This window comes from Lepidothrix coronata, unplaced genomic scaffold (assembly GCF_001604755.1).
Source record: "Lepidothrix coronata isolate B3197 unplaced genomic scaffold, Lepidothrix_coronata-1.0 Scaffold108, whole genome shotgun sequence".
Taxonomy (NCBI): Eukaryota; Metazoa; Chordata; class Aves; order Passeriformes; family Pipridae; genus Lepidothrix; species Lepidothrix coronata.
In genome coordinates this window covers 2,869,118-2,885,838 of record NW_016690288.1, presented here as the reverse complement: position 1 = coordinate 2,885,838, position 16,721 = coordinate 2,869,118, and the positions used below count along the sequence as shown (strand labels likewise).

Genomic DNA, 16,721 nt, shown 5'->3' with positions numbered 1-16,721 from the left:
CCACCCGTCACCTTGGAGAGATGGTTCCTAGGCTGCAGCCCACCACAGCCCCTGAGACAGGATTTCATGCAAATCTCATCACAGAACATTAATGGGTTGGAATGGACCTTAAGGATCATCTAGTCCCAACCCCTCTGTCACGGGCAGGGACATCTCCCACTAGCCCAGGATGCTCAAGGCCTTATCCAACCTGACTTTGAACATTGCCAGGGTTGGGGCATCTGCAACCCCCCTGGGCAACTTGTGCCAGTGTCTCACCACCCTCACAAAGTTCTCCCTAATATCTAACCTAAATTTCCCCTCTTTCAGTTTGAACCCATTAATCCTTGTCCTGTCACTGCAGTTCTGATGAAGGGTCTCTCCCTGGCTTCCCCGTAGGTCCCTTCAGATACTGGAAGGTTGATGTGAAGTCTCCACACAATCTTCTGTTCTCCAGGCTCAACAGCCCCAGCTTTCTCAGCCTGTCTTCATAGGAGAGGTGCTTCAGTTCCCTTATCAACTTTGTGGCCTCCTCTGGACTTGCTCCAACAGTTCCATGTCCACACAAGATCTGTACACAGTGCTTCAGGTGGGGTCTTACAAGAGCAGAGTAGAGCGGGAGAATCACCACCTTTCGACCTGCTGGCCCTGCTCCTTTGGATGCAGCCCAAGATCTGGTTGGCTGTTCGGGCTATTCGGTTGGCTTTCTGGGCTTTAAATGGAATTTAAATTGTTCATCTGTCTTGTTCGTTGCAGATAAAACAGTACACTGTTTTCAGATGAAATCTTGAGTTTCACAGATCCAAATTCAACATTTCAACTTGATTTTAAGTTAACATATTTAAACATCACATATGTAGGGGCCTGGTCAGTGTCCTGATGTGCCATCAGTGACATATCTACATATTTTGCCTCTAAGATGCTAAAAGAGAAAGTACATGAAAATTTCCTTCCTGCTACTTTTGTTTGTCTGGTGTAGAAGTTGCAATTAAATATAAAAATTGGCCAAACATTTTTCAGAAATGTTCTTGAAGTTTGTACTTTGTAGCCCACGGGAAGGAGCCCCCATGTTTCCTGAAGATCAGGCCTTTGTTGCAATATTCAGATCAGACCCTTAAAATTGCAGGGGACACAGCAATAAGAACATGCCTCCAGGCATGAAGCACTTGCTCTGTGTTACTTCAGACCAATATTTTTTTGAATAGAGAAAACATGCAGCACTGAATGTGAAACATCTGAGAACAGGACTCCCACTTGGACAGCTATAAATCTATACTAAATCTACCAAAGTCAGAGAATAACCTGATCTGGGCCCCTCAGTTCAGGAAGGATGTCGAGATGTTGGAGCAGGTCCAGAGAAGAGCAACAAGGCTGGTGAAGGGACTTGAACACAGGTCCTTTTAGGAGAGGCTGAGGGAGCTGGGGTTGTTTAGCCTGGAAAAAAGGAGGCTCAGGGGAGACCTCATCACTCTCTACAACTACTTGACAGGAGGGTGTAGCCAGGTGGGGGTTGGTCTCTTCTCCCAGACAGCTATCAGTAAGACAAGAGGGCATGGTCTTAGGCTCTGGCAGGGGAGGTTTAAGTTGGATATTAGGAAGAAATTCTTTACAGAGAGGGCAATCAGGCATTGGAATGGGCTGCCCAGGGAAGTGGTGCATTCTCTGTCCCTGGAGGTTTTTAAGATGAGACTGGATGTGGCATCAGTGCCATGGTCTAGTAACCACAGCAGTGTTGGATCAAGGGTTAGACCTGATGATCTCAGAGGTCTTTTCCAACCCTGCTGATTCTAGGATTCTGTGATCTCTGCACTGGAGCACAACAGTGCCTTTGGACCACTCATTCCAGTAATCTACAATGCGTTTCCATGCCACCTTTTGTCCAGTTTTTCTCTTTAATCAGAGCCCCAGCGGTAGCCACCTCCAAAGTCCAGCAGACGAATGCAATTTAGCTGGAGCTGTCAAGCATGTAGCACTTTCAGGAGTATATTTAGAAGTCTGACTTAATAGGTAGGAGTCGGACTCCTCCTGTTTGAAAATCTCAGCTCACAAAGTCATGTTAAGCTGCTGACTCTCAAAAACCCTCAGCCTCAGATGGATTTTTCCATACTCCTTGAAGGCCCTGAGGCGACTGACTGCCTGCACACCAACTGATCCCCCAAATGTCACCTACCGAAGCCAAGAGGCTGCCCACCAATCCGCACCATCTTCCATAGTTCGCCAGAAGCACTTGTAAACAACAAATTATTAGGAAATCTGTAAAAGCAAAGGAACACCAAACATGGCAATTAAAACACAGCAGTGTGTCAGATTCTGCCTGCGGGGATCTGCTCTTCCTGCATTTCTGCAACATTTGAAGTCAACAATAGCAGGGCAGCAGCTTGGGTAAACTGGGAAAACTCAGGGCAAGTGGGGCAAATGCACCTGCCAGCCCCTCCAAGTGTCCTATGGTAAATCAGCATCTGCTTCGACAGAGGCACAGGAAAAGATTTCTAAGAAACAGGCTGTGCCCCAGCTTTACAAACATTGAGACCGTGAAGGTTTCATTTGAGTTGCATTTGGACACACCTAGGGATGGAATGTATTTCTATACCTGCTCTCAGGAATGTAAATGTTGACCACTGTTCTTGTGTTTGAGCACCATCAGTGCTTTTTTCCATACTACCCCCAGGAGGTCCCTGGTATCTCTGCAGAGATCCTTATTTCTTAGCAGGAGAAAGGAGACCAGTGTGTAAGAGACTTGCCCAACATCAGTCAGGCAGCCTGTGATGGAGAAGAATTGGCCTCCCAGGTTTTCCACGCCCCAGGCTGAAGCTCCAGCCCTCTGGCCAGTCTTGAAGGAAGACAAAGGTTTACTCTACTAAGGTCAAAGAAACTTTCAAGAGGGCAATTAACAGTTTGAAAAACAAGTCCCCGGGGCAGGAGACTTGCCCCCAAGAATCAAACCCAAACACTACTCTGTGTTATAAAAGCAGATCTAAGCATTGAGTCTCAGTACAGCATCCTCTCCAGCCTCCAGACCTCAGAGCCTTCTGTGCTGTGCAGCTGCAGAAGCACAAACACACACAGAGGTTGATATTTGCTCCCCAGCTGACTTCCTCCTTATCAGACAAATGAGTCATGGGCTCCCACTGCAAAGGGATAACTCATGACATAATCATCATAACAAAATTTCGAACCAAGACCAGTCATGTGTAAAAGAAAAGCAGGAAGACAGCATCACTGACATCCCCATCCTGATTTTGGCCTTCAGCAGTAAAACTTCAAACAGCTACACCAGATTTTCTTTTTGGGTTTTGCTTTTAAAAGCACAGCTAATGAACAATAGAATAAAAATGCCAAAATCACTTCACTCCAGTGTTTCTCTTCTGAAAGTGAGATAACCCTACATCACACTGACTTGTGATTTCACTGAGGGCTTGGACAGACAAGCCCAAAATTCAGACACTGGAACTCACATGCCAGATTTCACTCTGGAAAGTGACAGGATGTACAGACCCATGACACTGATGCAATGAAGGTCCCAATAATTAAAGTGAAGGAGTCTAAGATGCTTCCTGCTCCTTTGAAAACGTCCCAGGTGCTTTTTTTGAGGTCCAGGTTACCCTAATGCTCACCTCTGCTGTGTCTGCACATCCATGACCAAGGAGATATAACCCTCGATGAGAGAAAAGGAGAAAAAGCGAATATGTCCCGAGTCTTCGTTGCCCACCACTGAGTCTTTTACTCTGAAGAAACAGAAGAGAAGAACATTAACTATGGCTAGAAGAACACAGGAAGGTTGTGAAACCAGAAATGTTCATACACTGACTTAGGGAAGTGACACAGAGTCCTGTCACTGTATACTGCTTTTAATTTTTTTATTTTGCAGGGGGGAAAAAGGCAATCTCCACATCTGACAAACCTCTCCCATCCTTGCCCCAAGGTCCCCTCGGAGGAGGCTGTGGGCCAGGAGCCACAGGCACCAAAGGGCAGCAGCCCAGCCAGCTGTACAGATATGCAGCACACTGATCACATGGCTGCTCTTAACTTCACTCTGAAAGTCTCGAGCTTTCCAAAACCAGCGGATGTCTTTGGGCACCCTCAAGCCCATTGGGCTTCCACCTATCAGGACAACCCTCCTGAGTCTGTGAAACCTTCCTCCCCCAGTGCAGAGCACTGGAGCAGCACAAGGCCACAGCAGATCCCTGAGCATCCCAGAGGAGCAATGGGATTCTGTGCTTCCAGATGCCAGGCACACCTCTCCTGGAAGCACACTTCCCTGCATGACCTACCCATTGGAGTAAAACATGACATCCATTAGGAGTGTAGCAACAGTAGGAAGGGTATCTGGATCCAGGCTGGTGACGCAGAACATATTACTCGGACTGGAAAGGGGATGAATGACAGACCTCTGAACTGAAAGAGACACATGGACACATACAACTGTGAAGCCACATCTGCAGAAAGTTCCTGTCCCAGCAGCCGTATTATCCATGCACTGGCAGCAGCCGCAGAGAAAGCTCAAGGTATTTGTAAGGCAGTTCTTCATAGCTGAAGACATGTTGGCTCTCAGACAGGGACTGAGGGACTTGTGCACAACCTGCTGTTGTGGTGCTCTCCCTGGGGTATAGGGTGGTATCACCCTGAGTACCCAGCCCAGCTCTCTACTCCTAAGGGCTTTCACACCATCAGGTGTAGCCACATGAGTTGAGGGACAACCTAAAGGAGGTGCCAAGACAAACTGAAAAGTGGAAAAAAATTCAGGCTTCCACCATTTAAAAGGCAGGGCTATGGAAGGCATTTCTCCAGCTGTGGTTGTTGGCAGTCCATCCTCTTTTTCCTCATTTCTGGGGATGATAATATCTAGAAAAATTAAAAACCGGCTTCCACACAGTAGTTTGGCAAACACATTGCAGCCAGCGGTTGAGAAGCAGCCAGTATTTAGGCAACCAACTAGTAAATAGAGCAACACAGTAAACTACATACCTGTGCCTAATCAACACGTTTCACTGTGCCCTTCCTTAATGCATTTTTTGTTTAAGGCTCATTTTCTTAAATCAGATGATTTATAGCTCCTGAGTGACAAAATTGAGTGGCACTTCATAAAAACTGATCTCTGCTTTTATTTTGGTTATGGGCAAAAAGTTACACAGAGGTCTCCAGCTAAACATATATATTTAAGTTGTTCCTTTTCCTAATTGTGCCCTTTGGCTTGATGCTTGTTCCTTTAGACTGCAAACATACTAAGCTTTTGTACAGTCCTGAGCTCATTGTGGCCTTGATCCTCATTGGCACTGAAGTGTGAAAGTTGAACAACAATCTTCTCTGTGCATCACTGCAATACTTAAACAAGCTTTTATAGAAGCCATTTTAATTTGGAATGTTGAAGTATGGAAATATGGGCTGCAGACAACGTTATTTTTGCAACTGCAATGAACTGTACTTTAACCTTCTGTCCTACAAAAGGCATGTCTCCTCTAGAGATGTGAAACAAGCATTAAAAGGCCAAAATTCAGCAAAACTCATCAGCACTGCTCAGAAAGTTAAGAACCTACTCAAATCCTTGGTTGTACTGGGATAGCCTTGTAAGATTACTACCTTACAACAGGATAAACATTCCCCCAAATGTTGGAGGAAGCTAGGAGGCAGGACTTCCAGCCCATGTGTCATGGAGACCAACTCCCTGGCAAGCTGAGCCTGTGCTGGTCCTTACCTACTTTTGGTTTGACAAATCCATTTGTTATCCCAAAGTCATCAGCAGCCACTGTCTCCCCATTCACTACTCTGAGGATGGTGAACTCGGCAGCCAGCGTGTGCATCACGAAGGGCAGGTCTCGCTCACGCACCTGGAGGTGACAACAGGATTATCTGGTGATGGTGTGCTCCAGAAGTGACAAGATACTGCAGTGGAGGGCACATGCTCTCAGGGCACTGAGAAGTGGACATGTGACTCCTGCTTGAGCCAGCGGGTGTGTAATGATAATTACCATCTGTGGTGTGCAACAGTAATTACCATCTGCGTGTGTCTTAGAGAAGCACACTTGGTGATACCAGTGTGAGCCTCAGAGTTCTTTTAAGATTGTGAAAAGAGTGTGGAGATTTCTAAGAGGAAGATGTCTCATGTCTTTTCCAGCATCCCTTCAAGAACTCAGTACTCGCCTGTTCTTCAGCCTTGTTTCCTAAGGAAATACGATTGGGCTCCGTGTGCGGGCACGCACACACACACACACGTGTGTGTGAGACAGAAAAACAGTCTGTCCAAAACAACTTTGGAGCCTCTTGGCCATCACCAGCCAACCTGACAGCAGACACTGTGTTCCTCTAACTTTCAGAAAAACAATGTCTGAGTGATGGTGGGAAATGCTGCCAGAACCTCCACTGAGGGCGAGACTGTAGTGTGGGCTCAGCACTCTCCTTAGACACCAGACAACTCATGACAACAAATGCTTCATTCCATGGGAAAAGCTCCTGAGATGTCAGAAAGCCTAACTACAAGGGACAGAGCTCTGGGGAAAGCAGACTTTGGTACTTCTGCTGCTTCCCAAACAACTTGTTCCCAGAAATGCCTAACTGAACCCTCATCTAGTGGCAGTAACTCTGCCTTTTCCTCTCACATTCTCTTACCAGGATGAAGTCCGTCTGATAGGTGGAGAGCATAAACACTGAGATGTTTTGGTCAGCTAGAGGTGCTATTACTGACTTGGCAATTTTGGTCACTCCAATGGGCTGGGAGCTGGAGAAGCCACCTCCACCAGACACCACGTTGAGGGCAAGCCATGTCGCATCAGCCACGCTCAAGTGTTCCGAGGAAGGAAGCTCTGCAAAGAGACAGAACGGGAGGACAGAGGTTTGTTTTACAGGCAGGGAGAACCAGGTCCATCATCTATCAGTATGTGGTTAGCACAGACCTAAGTGCAAGGAATGAGATGAGCCCCCTTATCCAGCCAACCTCGTGGGCTTCCCCATGCTACTCCACAGGATGGTATTGTGCTGGTTTTTACACACAGTGATTGCATCAACTTCCATGGCAGGACTCATACAGATTGTTGAGGACAACACAGAGAGACTCAGTAATTCACCTGGATGGCTGTGTCTGGCCCTGGTAACCTTCCCATATGGAAGAAGCCTAAGGTCTTCGACTTAACTTGAATAATTTCTCTCACACTATTTCTCTGAACACTTTACTCAGGCTTTTCTTGTCTCTTTTGTTTCCATTTTCCCACTCTAATCTAAACCCAAATTTTGTTCTCCTGGACTTGAGATGAAGGTTGACAGAACAGCCTTGGCGGTATCCAAGACTTTGCAGATGCAGAGCAGGCACCCAATGCATCTGTGGGCTGCTGCCTCCATCTCTAAAGCAGAAGAGCCACACAGTTCTGTAGAGATGAACGGATTCTGTAGAGATGGAGGGATTACAAGGTAAGCATAGGATAACGGAAACCTTTTTAAGAATAACCCCATTCCATTTGCTTCTAGTCTGTTGTGGTTAAGTAGTTAAAAATCTGCAGCTAAACCACTTAATACAAATTATTAACTGTTTTAAAGAACCCTTAATGCATTAACAGCCTAGAAAACCAGAGTCAGACTCTGGAATGAAGGCATACACTAAGATCCTCTGGACTCTGGACTTTAGTTTGGCAAATTATAGAAATAAACAGTTCAGATCCAGATCCAGACTAACAAATGCATAATCTCAGTTAAATCTACTTGGTGTAAGGAACCTGACCTCAGATGCAGATCCAGCCAGTAAGGACACAGCAGAGGTCCCAGTGGAAACCTACACACTTAGCTCAGAGGAGAGATACAGCCCAGAAGTCTGAAAAGCATAAACCCCAGCATCACTGCTCCTGCAGTCAGTGCCCTGGCACTGCAGACTTGTCTCCATGTCCACCCACTCCTGGCTCCTCCATACAGTATCCTTTCCTTTTCCTTCAGTGAGACCTTTGGGAGCTGTTTCTGTACAGCCTCAAACACTGTGTTTTTTCATGGCGAGGCTTCGCGAACGAAGATTTGGGAAGGCTCTATCCACATTTGCTACAGGCACGTTGGTGGCTTATGAGGCCAATACGTGACAGACATATCCGATTGCAAAAGGCGCAGCAGAAAGACTCCTTAGATGGTGTATTCTGCAATACACGGTTCTTTCTGCGCTGCCTTTTTTCCTCGAGAGTGATCCTGCGTGTGTTCTCGAAGGAGACAGCTGCGTTATAGATGGTGTGTCTCCAGGCCTCCCGATTGGAGGCCAGAGTAGACCAGTTGTGTTGATCAATATGGCCAAGGCTGAGATGTTGTTTCAGGGAGTCCTTGTATCTTTTCTTCGGGGCTCCTCTCATGCGGCAGCCAGTGGCAAGTTCACCATAGAGCAGGATCTTAGGGAGGCGGTGGTCCTTCATCCTTGAGACGTGTCCTGCCCATCACAGCTGTGTTCTCAGTAACATGGCCTCAATACTTGTGACAGCTGCTTGCTCAAGAACAGATGTGTTGGTCACATAATCTGACCAGTGGATGTTTAAGATTGAGCGGAGGCAGCGTTGATGGAAGCGTTCTAGGAGACGCAGGTGGTGGCGGTAGATGACCCATGTTTCGGAACCATATAGGAGAGTAGACAACACTATGGCTTTGTAAACACTGATCTTGGTGCTTTTCTTCAAGTGTTTATTACGCCATACCCTTTTGTGGAGTTTTCCAAAAGCACTATATGCCTTAGCTAACCTGCTGTCTATCTCTCCATCGATCTTACCATCTGAGGAGATGAGGCTACCTAGGTAATTAAACTGTTGGACTGATTTGAGCTCTGATTGGCCAATGGTGATGTGGGGATGACGGGGGACTTCCTGAGGTGCAGGTTGATGGAGGACCTCAGTCTTCTTTAAGCTGACTTCCAGTCCAAAGAGCTCAGCAGCATCTGCAAAGCAGGATGTTAAACGCTGCAGGGCAGCTTCTGTGTGGGCCACAAGGGCGGCGTCATCAGCATAGAGCAGCTCCCGGACAAGATGGTTTAAGGTCTTGGTGTGGGCCTTCAGACGCCTTAGATTGAATAGGCTTCCATCAGTACGGTAACGTATGTAGATACCGTCCTGATCATCGAGGTCTACTGAGGCCCTTTGGAGCATCATGCTAAAGAAGACGGTGAATAGGGTAGGAGCGAGAACGCAGCCTTGTTTCACTCCATTCTTAATTAAAAAGGGCTCAGAAAGAGTGTTGTCATATCTGACTTGGCCGTGCTGATCCTCATGAAGTGAGATGATCATCTTAAGGAACTTGGGGGGACAACCTAAACGTTCCAAAATCTGCCACAGACCTTTTCTGCTCACAGTATCAAAAGCCTTGGTGAGGTCGACAAAGGTTACATAGAGACCTTTGTTCTGTTCCCTACACTTCTCTTGCAGTTGTCTGAGGACAAATATCATGTCTGTGGTGCTCCTGTTGGCTCTGAAGCCACACTGACTTTCAGGTAGGATTCCTTCTGCTATAGTGGGTATTAGTCTATTCAAGAGTATTCTTGCCAGGATTTTGCCAGCAATGGAGAGCAGAGTAATACCACGATAGTTTGAGCAATCTGATCTGATACCTTTCTTCTTATACAAAGTGATGATGACTGCGTCACGAAGGTCTGATGGTAGTTCACCGAGCTCCCAACAGCGCACCACAAACTCATGAAATTTGGTGTGAAGTGCAAGGCCCCCATGTTTCCAAATTTCTGGTGGAATCCCATCAGCCCCAGCTGCAAACACTGTGTAATAAATTCTTAACCTCACCTGCTCCGAATCCTCAGGCACCACTTCCCTGAGACAATGACAGCACTGAAAACCCAAAATGAACTGAATAATAAACACTGTTCATTTTACTCTCTTCAATAACCTCAACTGTGTGTGGCACGAAAATAACCCTGAGCAAACACACTGCCAAACAGTGGAGATACTGAGGGTTCTGCTTCTGCATTTTGATGTTTAGCTTCATAAGCCAATGTTTTTTACTGAGTAATCAGAGTTTACATGGAATGAAAACTAGACACGGTGAGAGGGGGTAAGTTTGTGCATTAATCAATAGGATGTTACCTTGGAGAGACTAGTGCAAGTTGCTTGCAGCAAATTATTGCAGCAAAATAACCATTTTCTGATCAGACAGCCCTCTGCATCAGAGAAGCACCCCCAAAGCCAAGCTTACTGCATCAGCTGGCACGGAGAAACTAGGGCTCAAAACAACTGCCACTGAACTCTGCTTGCCTCAGGGTCCTGTGCTCACCAACCAGTCCCACCCCCAGTGGGCATGTCCCAGGTGTGCCCAAGTTCATTAATGACACCTAAATGGCAGCGAGAAGAGATCACACAACTTATTTCCCTCTCTATAAACAGAGCAGATGATATTCCTGCTTTGTTCAGGTGACATGGGCCTGGATTGCAGTTCATCATATACCAGTTTAAATACTATTTTGGGTCAGGGATATGATGGAAGATGTAGTATTTCATGGTGGACAGAGGCATTATCATGTTTCAGTCCAGCAGCAGCTGCGCTGGAGGAGCTGCCCCAAAAAGACTTCATCAACCCCTTCCTCAGGGGGCAGGATGGCTGATTTGCCCATTGCAGCTGTAATTATTGGGAAGTGTTGATCACGTTTGGGTTTATGTGTTTAACAGGTCCTATGAAGTGTGACAGGGGCCACTGCACTTGCTTAAGTAACCTGTTTCTCACAATTCAATTAACTTTGCAAAAAATATATACAAAGTGATTGAAATACCAATTTTGGACACTGTCTCCACTAGGCAACCAGATGGAAAAATACAGCCCAAATTTTAAGGAAACAAACTCAGGCTGGAGGATCAACAAATTCATCTAAATAGTATCAAATAAATCATGTGGGACAGTGCTTTGCCCAGGATCCTGTTAAATGCTGTAAACCCAAGGAGAGCCAAAAACACCAGTTGTAACATTAACAGAGAATCACAGAATATGCTGAGTTGGAAGGGACCCGCAAGGATCAGCAAGTGCAACTCCTGGTCCTGCACACGACCATTCCCAAGAGTCATACTATGTGCCTGAGAGTATCATCCGGACGCATGAACTCTGTCAGGCTTGGTGCTGTGACCACTGCCTTGGGGAGCCTGTTCCAACACCCAACCACCATCTAGGCAAAGAACCTTTTTACACAGACTCAATGAGGTAGAACAAGGTAATAAATATAGAGGAAAACGAGGAATCGTCCATGTTTCAGTACCAACCCACCATCTCCACCACTGAGCCCAAGGGAGAGCAGAACTCTGGACACGCCACAGCTTCAGCACTGCCACATCCTCTGTCCTCCCATCAGGCAGAAATCTCTCTGCTGGATTATCAAGATTCTCTGGCAACTGGTTCATCAGAGTGCACTCACTCCCGCTTCTGATCATGGGGGACATCTCACCTCTAGCTGAGAAGGACCTCTCAAAGGCTTTATTATAATCAGGGGGTTTGTTTTGAACTTTCACTGGGGTGAAGCCTTAAGATTTTTGTGGTTTTGCTGTGTAAGGCTTTGCAGAGCTGCTGCCAACAGCAGGCACCAGAAGCAGGTCAGCTGCTTGCAGGCTCCACAACCATTGTTTTCTGCCTAACATCACAACTACCACTGGCAGAGCAGGGTCCTAGACTCCAGCCATCATTCCATGGTCGTTGGCATGGAACCCCACCAGGCTTGGCAAGATGTGAACAATTTGATAGCCCAGGGTAATTTTCCCTGGCAATGCAACGCTGGGTACCAATTGCTGGTGGGCTCCAAAAGCCCGTGGGACTGCTCTCCATTGGCACAGCAGTTTTCTCTCATCCAAAATTCTTCCCACCGCATGCAATCTGCAGTGCCACCAAGCAGACAGATGCCATGTGGGACACTGCACCTCCCAGTATTAAACCTCCCAGGTATTAAACAAATGCCAATCCCTGCGCAAACCAAACCCAACCAACATGTCCAATAAGGTTTAGGGAGTGAGTAACTGCTTATTCATATCGTGGGTTATTTAAAAGGTCAGGGCTCTGTCTGGAGCCTCACTGGCCCATTTGGCAGCCCTAGCTGAAGTAGAGCAGCCTCCATGGCACACATCATCCTGGGAAGAGAGGTGGCGAGTATCATAGCAGCCATAATTGGCTCCGCAGCAAAAATAATCAATACAATTTCCAAGGAGGACAACAAACATTGGCTGAAACCCAAATAAGGACTGAATTGCTGCCACTGGAGCACTATATGCAATGCTGTAAGTACTGTGAGCTGGTGCTCCATGTGGCACTCCTAAAATACCTTTGGGAGGTTGTTGGGCAGATGATGAGATTCCAGCTCATGGGTCTTTGCAAGCAGCCAAGGAGGTCACAGAAAGCAGAAAAGAAAAAAATCTTCTGCTTTTACAGTCCTGATCAAAGAGTCAGCCCGACAGTGTGGGTCTGCACAACACTGGGAAAACAACATTTTTTCTGCCTATATTTTCCACCCTAGGAACCCTGCAGTCTCGCGCACCCTGCATAGCAAGAGACAAAGCACCAGGAGACAGACCTCCCACTCCAGCAGAACACTGGAAAATGTGCAAAATGCTCTGAGAAAGGGCAGGACCACCAGAACTTTTTTGCCCTTCTGTATCTAATTTAAATGGGTTCACGTTTCTCATAAAAAGGTTATAGTTAAGGGGGATGCACAGCTCCGCAGAAGAAATGCATCTCACCTACCCACACTGATAGCTGGGTGAGTCCTGTGCACTGTGTTGCCAACCAGTGACCTACTCCCTTCCTCCACAAAAATACCCTGTTTTCTGTGGAGCCTATTCCAACTTAACGACAATCAGACACCCACTTCAGGACACCTATATTTTCAAGTGAAACTATAGATAAATGATGGATTTATCATAGTGCTTGGAGAGAAATGAAGGCACTCGGTTTGTTCCTTTGGTGTGGCATTTTGGATCATTTCCTAAGCACTTACCTTCACTCAGTACACAAATTTTTGCATAGCAGAATGCCCTGAGTGATGTGCTACTCTCTGGTTTGTTCTCGTACTCTGAATGAACCAACTATTCACATGATTCATCATTGCAAGACTTGTGTTTTCAGCCAAATACTAAAAAATAAGGAAATTAAAAAGTGCTGTGGATTTTTTGACCAGCCTTCTGGTTTTAAAAACCTTACATTGTACTTATTTCACCTTTTATAGCTTCCCTCTGCAAAAATGGCAGCTAGACTCTGGTTTATATTAAAAGGACAGGGAAAACGGCTCCTACAATAGCAGGACTCCAATGGTCGGTCACTAGAAATAAAAACACTGCCAAGTGCAAAAGTCATGATAAATCAGGAGAGCTGTCACCAATGCCTCAATGTGGCAGCACAGTTATGTATATATATTTTTTTAATAGGATTTTTGTGTTTATTAAGGGGTTCTCTTCCAGTAGAAGCTTTTCATTGCTCTGCAGTTTTAAAATCCCATTTTATAATCTCAGGGCGTAAAGCCTGAGCCAAAGCCTAGTGTCTGACTTCTCTGTTGGCTTCACCACACCAGAGGGGCTGGAGAGGTGCTGCTGTGCAGACCGTGCAATGTCCAACCACCAGTGAGCCCACGGGGAGCTGGGGCACACAGGGCTCATTGCCAGCACCCACTAGTGTGGTTTCCTGACATCTGCATAAGTGCATGTGTTTGAACTGGATATCTCTGCTCGGGAAACATTTTAGGAACTTTTATTCTTTCAGGCACTGTGGAAACTGGCCACGTGAGCTCAAAATCTTGAGGGAAGAGTGGGTGGAAGATAACCACCTGAACCCCATTTCTTTTGAGAAATCAGGCAAACTAAATATTCCTTTAATGTTGGGAAATGGGGTACTCTGTTTCTCTCACTTCCAGAAAATATCAGAAAGGGGATAAAGCAGGATAAAGGTGTTCATTTATCAGTTTCTAAAGTGTGCTAAAATCCAGAAAGAGCTCTGAAGCTGGTCCAGTGGCCAGCTTTGTGTGTCCTGGTCCTCACTACTCTGAAAGCATGAGGGTTGTTCCTGATGGATGTCCTACTCTTCGCTTTGCTTTGCTGCATGGACAAGCCAAAGTGATCCAGCACTGTGCTTCCCCTACAGGACCCCACCAGGGCAGCAAAAACATCCTGGGGATGTTACAGGGCAAATCATAACCTTTCAGAGCATGCAAACAGCCTTTATTTTGGCCTTAAAGCACACACGTTGCCAGCTTCACACTTAATAACTGGGAGTAAAGATTTCTGCTGCCACACAAATTCTAAGCAAGCCCTCTGGGCAGTTTGGAGTGCAGAGTGAGGTGGCTACCAGGCAGAAAGTCCTGGGTGTCAGTTTGATCCAAGTGCCACAGAGCATTCCCACACCAAGGGACTTATCTAAGCACAATAGTCAGGCAAGGTGAAAGCTCGTTGCTTGTCTTAGGTCCAAAAAGTTAATGCTTCTGTACTCAAGAGGAGGAAGAAAACCCCACAGCTCCGAACCAGTTGAAAGCATCTCATGTGGCAACAAGCTTGAGCTCATCCTGGGAAGAGGTCAGCACACTCACGATCAAGCAGCTTTAGCAATTTTTTCCATTTATGCTAACGGTTTGGTCAGCTGCCACCTTCCTCACAGGGCAATACCAGAGGTGATTATTGTATCAGAGAATGGTTTGGGTGGGAAGGGACCTTTACAGGCCATCTAGTGCAACCTCCCTGCAATAAGCGGGGACATCTTCAACTAGATCAGGTTGCTCCAAGCCCCCTAACCTTGACTGTGTCCAGGGATGGGGTATCCACCACCTTTCTGGGCAAACAGAGGTGCTGTGCCAGAATCAGGAACAGAAGTGAGCTCTGTGAACACGACTTGTGACATGAGGAGTGCAGTGCCTCCAGCACTGTGCTCAGGCTCAGGCTCAGATGCGTGAGCTGGCAGTGAGACATATCATCCAGGGCACAGCAGGGGCTTTTAGAGCTCTACATGTTTATTAGATACCAAGTGGTGCCAGCAAATGGGACAGCAGGTTTTTCCAGGATCTCAGCGGACTATCGAACTTCAGTTTTCATCTCTTTCATCCCAAATTTGCTCCTGATGAACCTGGGCACCTGCAGGACTGGATCCACACCTGGGGAACCTCGCCATCTCTAACTGTGCTTCTGTGTTTCTGACATTTTCTCCTAGCAGAGCATGCAAAACTTGGGGGTTTTTATTCTAAGTGCCATCAGCAGGGAAGCTGTGAAACCTGTCATCTGATTTTCCCATTTATTTATTATCCCACTCACACAACTGTCAAAAGAACATTGTTAGGTTCATAAACTCGCACTCTGCAGGGAGGAAATGACATCTAGCCTCAATGTTTCTGTGTTTCAGTTTCCTGAAGTGGGTACAAACCCCTATTTCTTCTAAATTTTGCTCTAAAGAACCAGCTGACTTGTTCAGTTGAGGTTTATATATATCTGACAATTGAAGGACTTTACAGCTAATGCAAAGCAGCATGGAAAATTTCCGCACTACGAGGGAGTGTAGCAAAGATTTGAATGTCTAAACCCAGGGTTAGAATTCCTGGGAAGTTTTGTTCTGGCCTCTTTGAACATCTTTGCCTTATCACTGAGGGAGGAAGCTGTTGGTACTAGTGCTATTCCAGGGATAATCAGGTAGGTTTGAAAGGTAAAGGTTTCTCACTTTCCACTATCAAGACCATAAAAGACAGAAAAACAGACAGAGGAAAAGAAAGAAAACAAGAAGTAAGCAAACGAGAATGCTCTCTAGGGAAAAAAAAGCACCCTGAACCTGCCAAAGTCCCACTCCCTGAGCTCTGAGCAGCTGACTCAGAGCACCCAGTACAGACCAGCTCTCGCCAAAACCAAACCTCCCAGGAGTGTTCCCAAAGCAACCTCAAGCAAATGCATCTTCCTTTGATTCTTGCATGACATTCATCTTATACTAGTCCTGTCTGTTACAGATATTCTTTCAGTTTATGGAGTAACTAACTCTAAAGGCTATTTATTTACATTAGAATCGGTGAACATACACAGTGCAATTTTCTCATGTTGTCCTGACAATTCAATTCAAGTTTTACCCAGTGTAATAACCAGTTTGAATTTCCAGCTATTCACACGAATAGGACAAATTACATACACAGGGAATTACACGCAGTGACCCTGGGTCTCATGTCCATCTGATGGAAACTACTGTTATTAGTCACACACAAGGGAGTTCTCCAAGCCCTTTACTGGAGGGAAATGATAAACACATTCATCACACCTTTATTTTATAAAAATTAGAAGATTCAAAAATCTGCTTTGAAGAGCACTGAGGTCACCTGGGGCATTTCTTCAAGCCGTATTCTTAAAGATAGAGAAATGGCTCCTACCCAGAGACAACAAGGGATTTAATAGTGGATATTTCCAGCAATCTCAGGAGCTACAGCAGACATTGTGTCAGCTCAGCCATCTCCACTGAACCTTCACTGTAAGCTATCTGCAGGGGCAAATGACTATTTTGAAACAGCTAGAAATTTTTTATGCAAAGTAACTACTTTCCTAAACAGCCCTATCCACTATCCCCCACACCACAACCACTTCTGCAGGCACTACAATCTAGCAGCTCCCAAGCAAGGCCTATACAAAAAGTTTCTGGGAAGGGAGGCTACACTGCTTTGCAGCTTCTCCACTGTTATACATCTGCCCACATATCTGCATGAAACAGGAAAGTCTGACAGGTGTCATGTTCCAAGATCGAGAAGTGTGTATTTTTACCATGAACAGTACAGTTACAGAAAGACCTCCTAAGCACAACGCCCATGCCCTGAGAGG

General features: G+C 46.1%; 1 protein-coding gene across 3 annotated transcripts in view; it reads right to left on the bottom strand.

Annotated features, from left to right (window-relative positions):
• Nucleotides 1–16,721, bottom strand: part of GATSL2 (GATS protein like 2) — a 128,016-nt gene that overhangs the window by 5,076 nt on the left and 106,219 nt on the right. For all 3 annotated transcript variants that reach the window (XM_017824085.1, XM_017824084.1, XM_017824086.1), the window contains exons 3-7: nt 6,583–6,776; nt 5,672–5,804; nt 4,251–4,374; nt 3,594–3,704; nt 2,150–2,232 (exon numbers count right to left, since the gene is read on the bottom strand). In XM_017824085.1, coding sequence (XP_017679574.1) covers nt 2,150–2,232; nt 3,594–3,704; nt 4,251–4,374; nt 5,672–5,804; nt 6,583–6,776 — 645 coding nt within the window. The remainder of the gene's footprint in view (nt 1–2,149; nt 2,233–3,593; nt 3,705–4,250; nt 4,375–5,671; nt 5,805–6,582; nt 6,777–16,721) is intronic.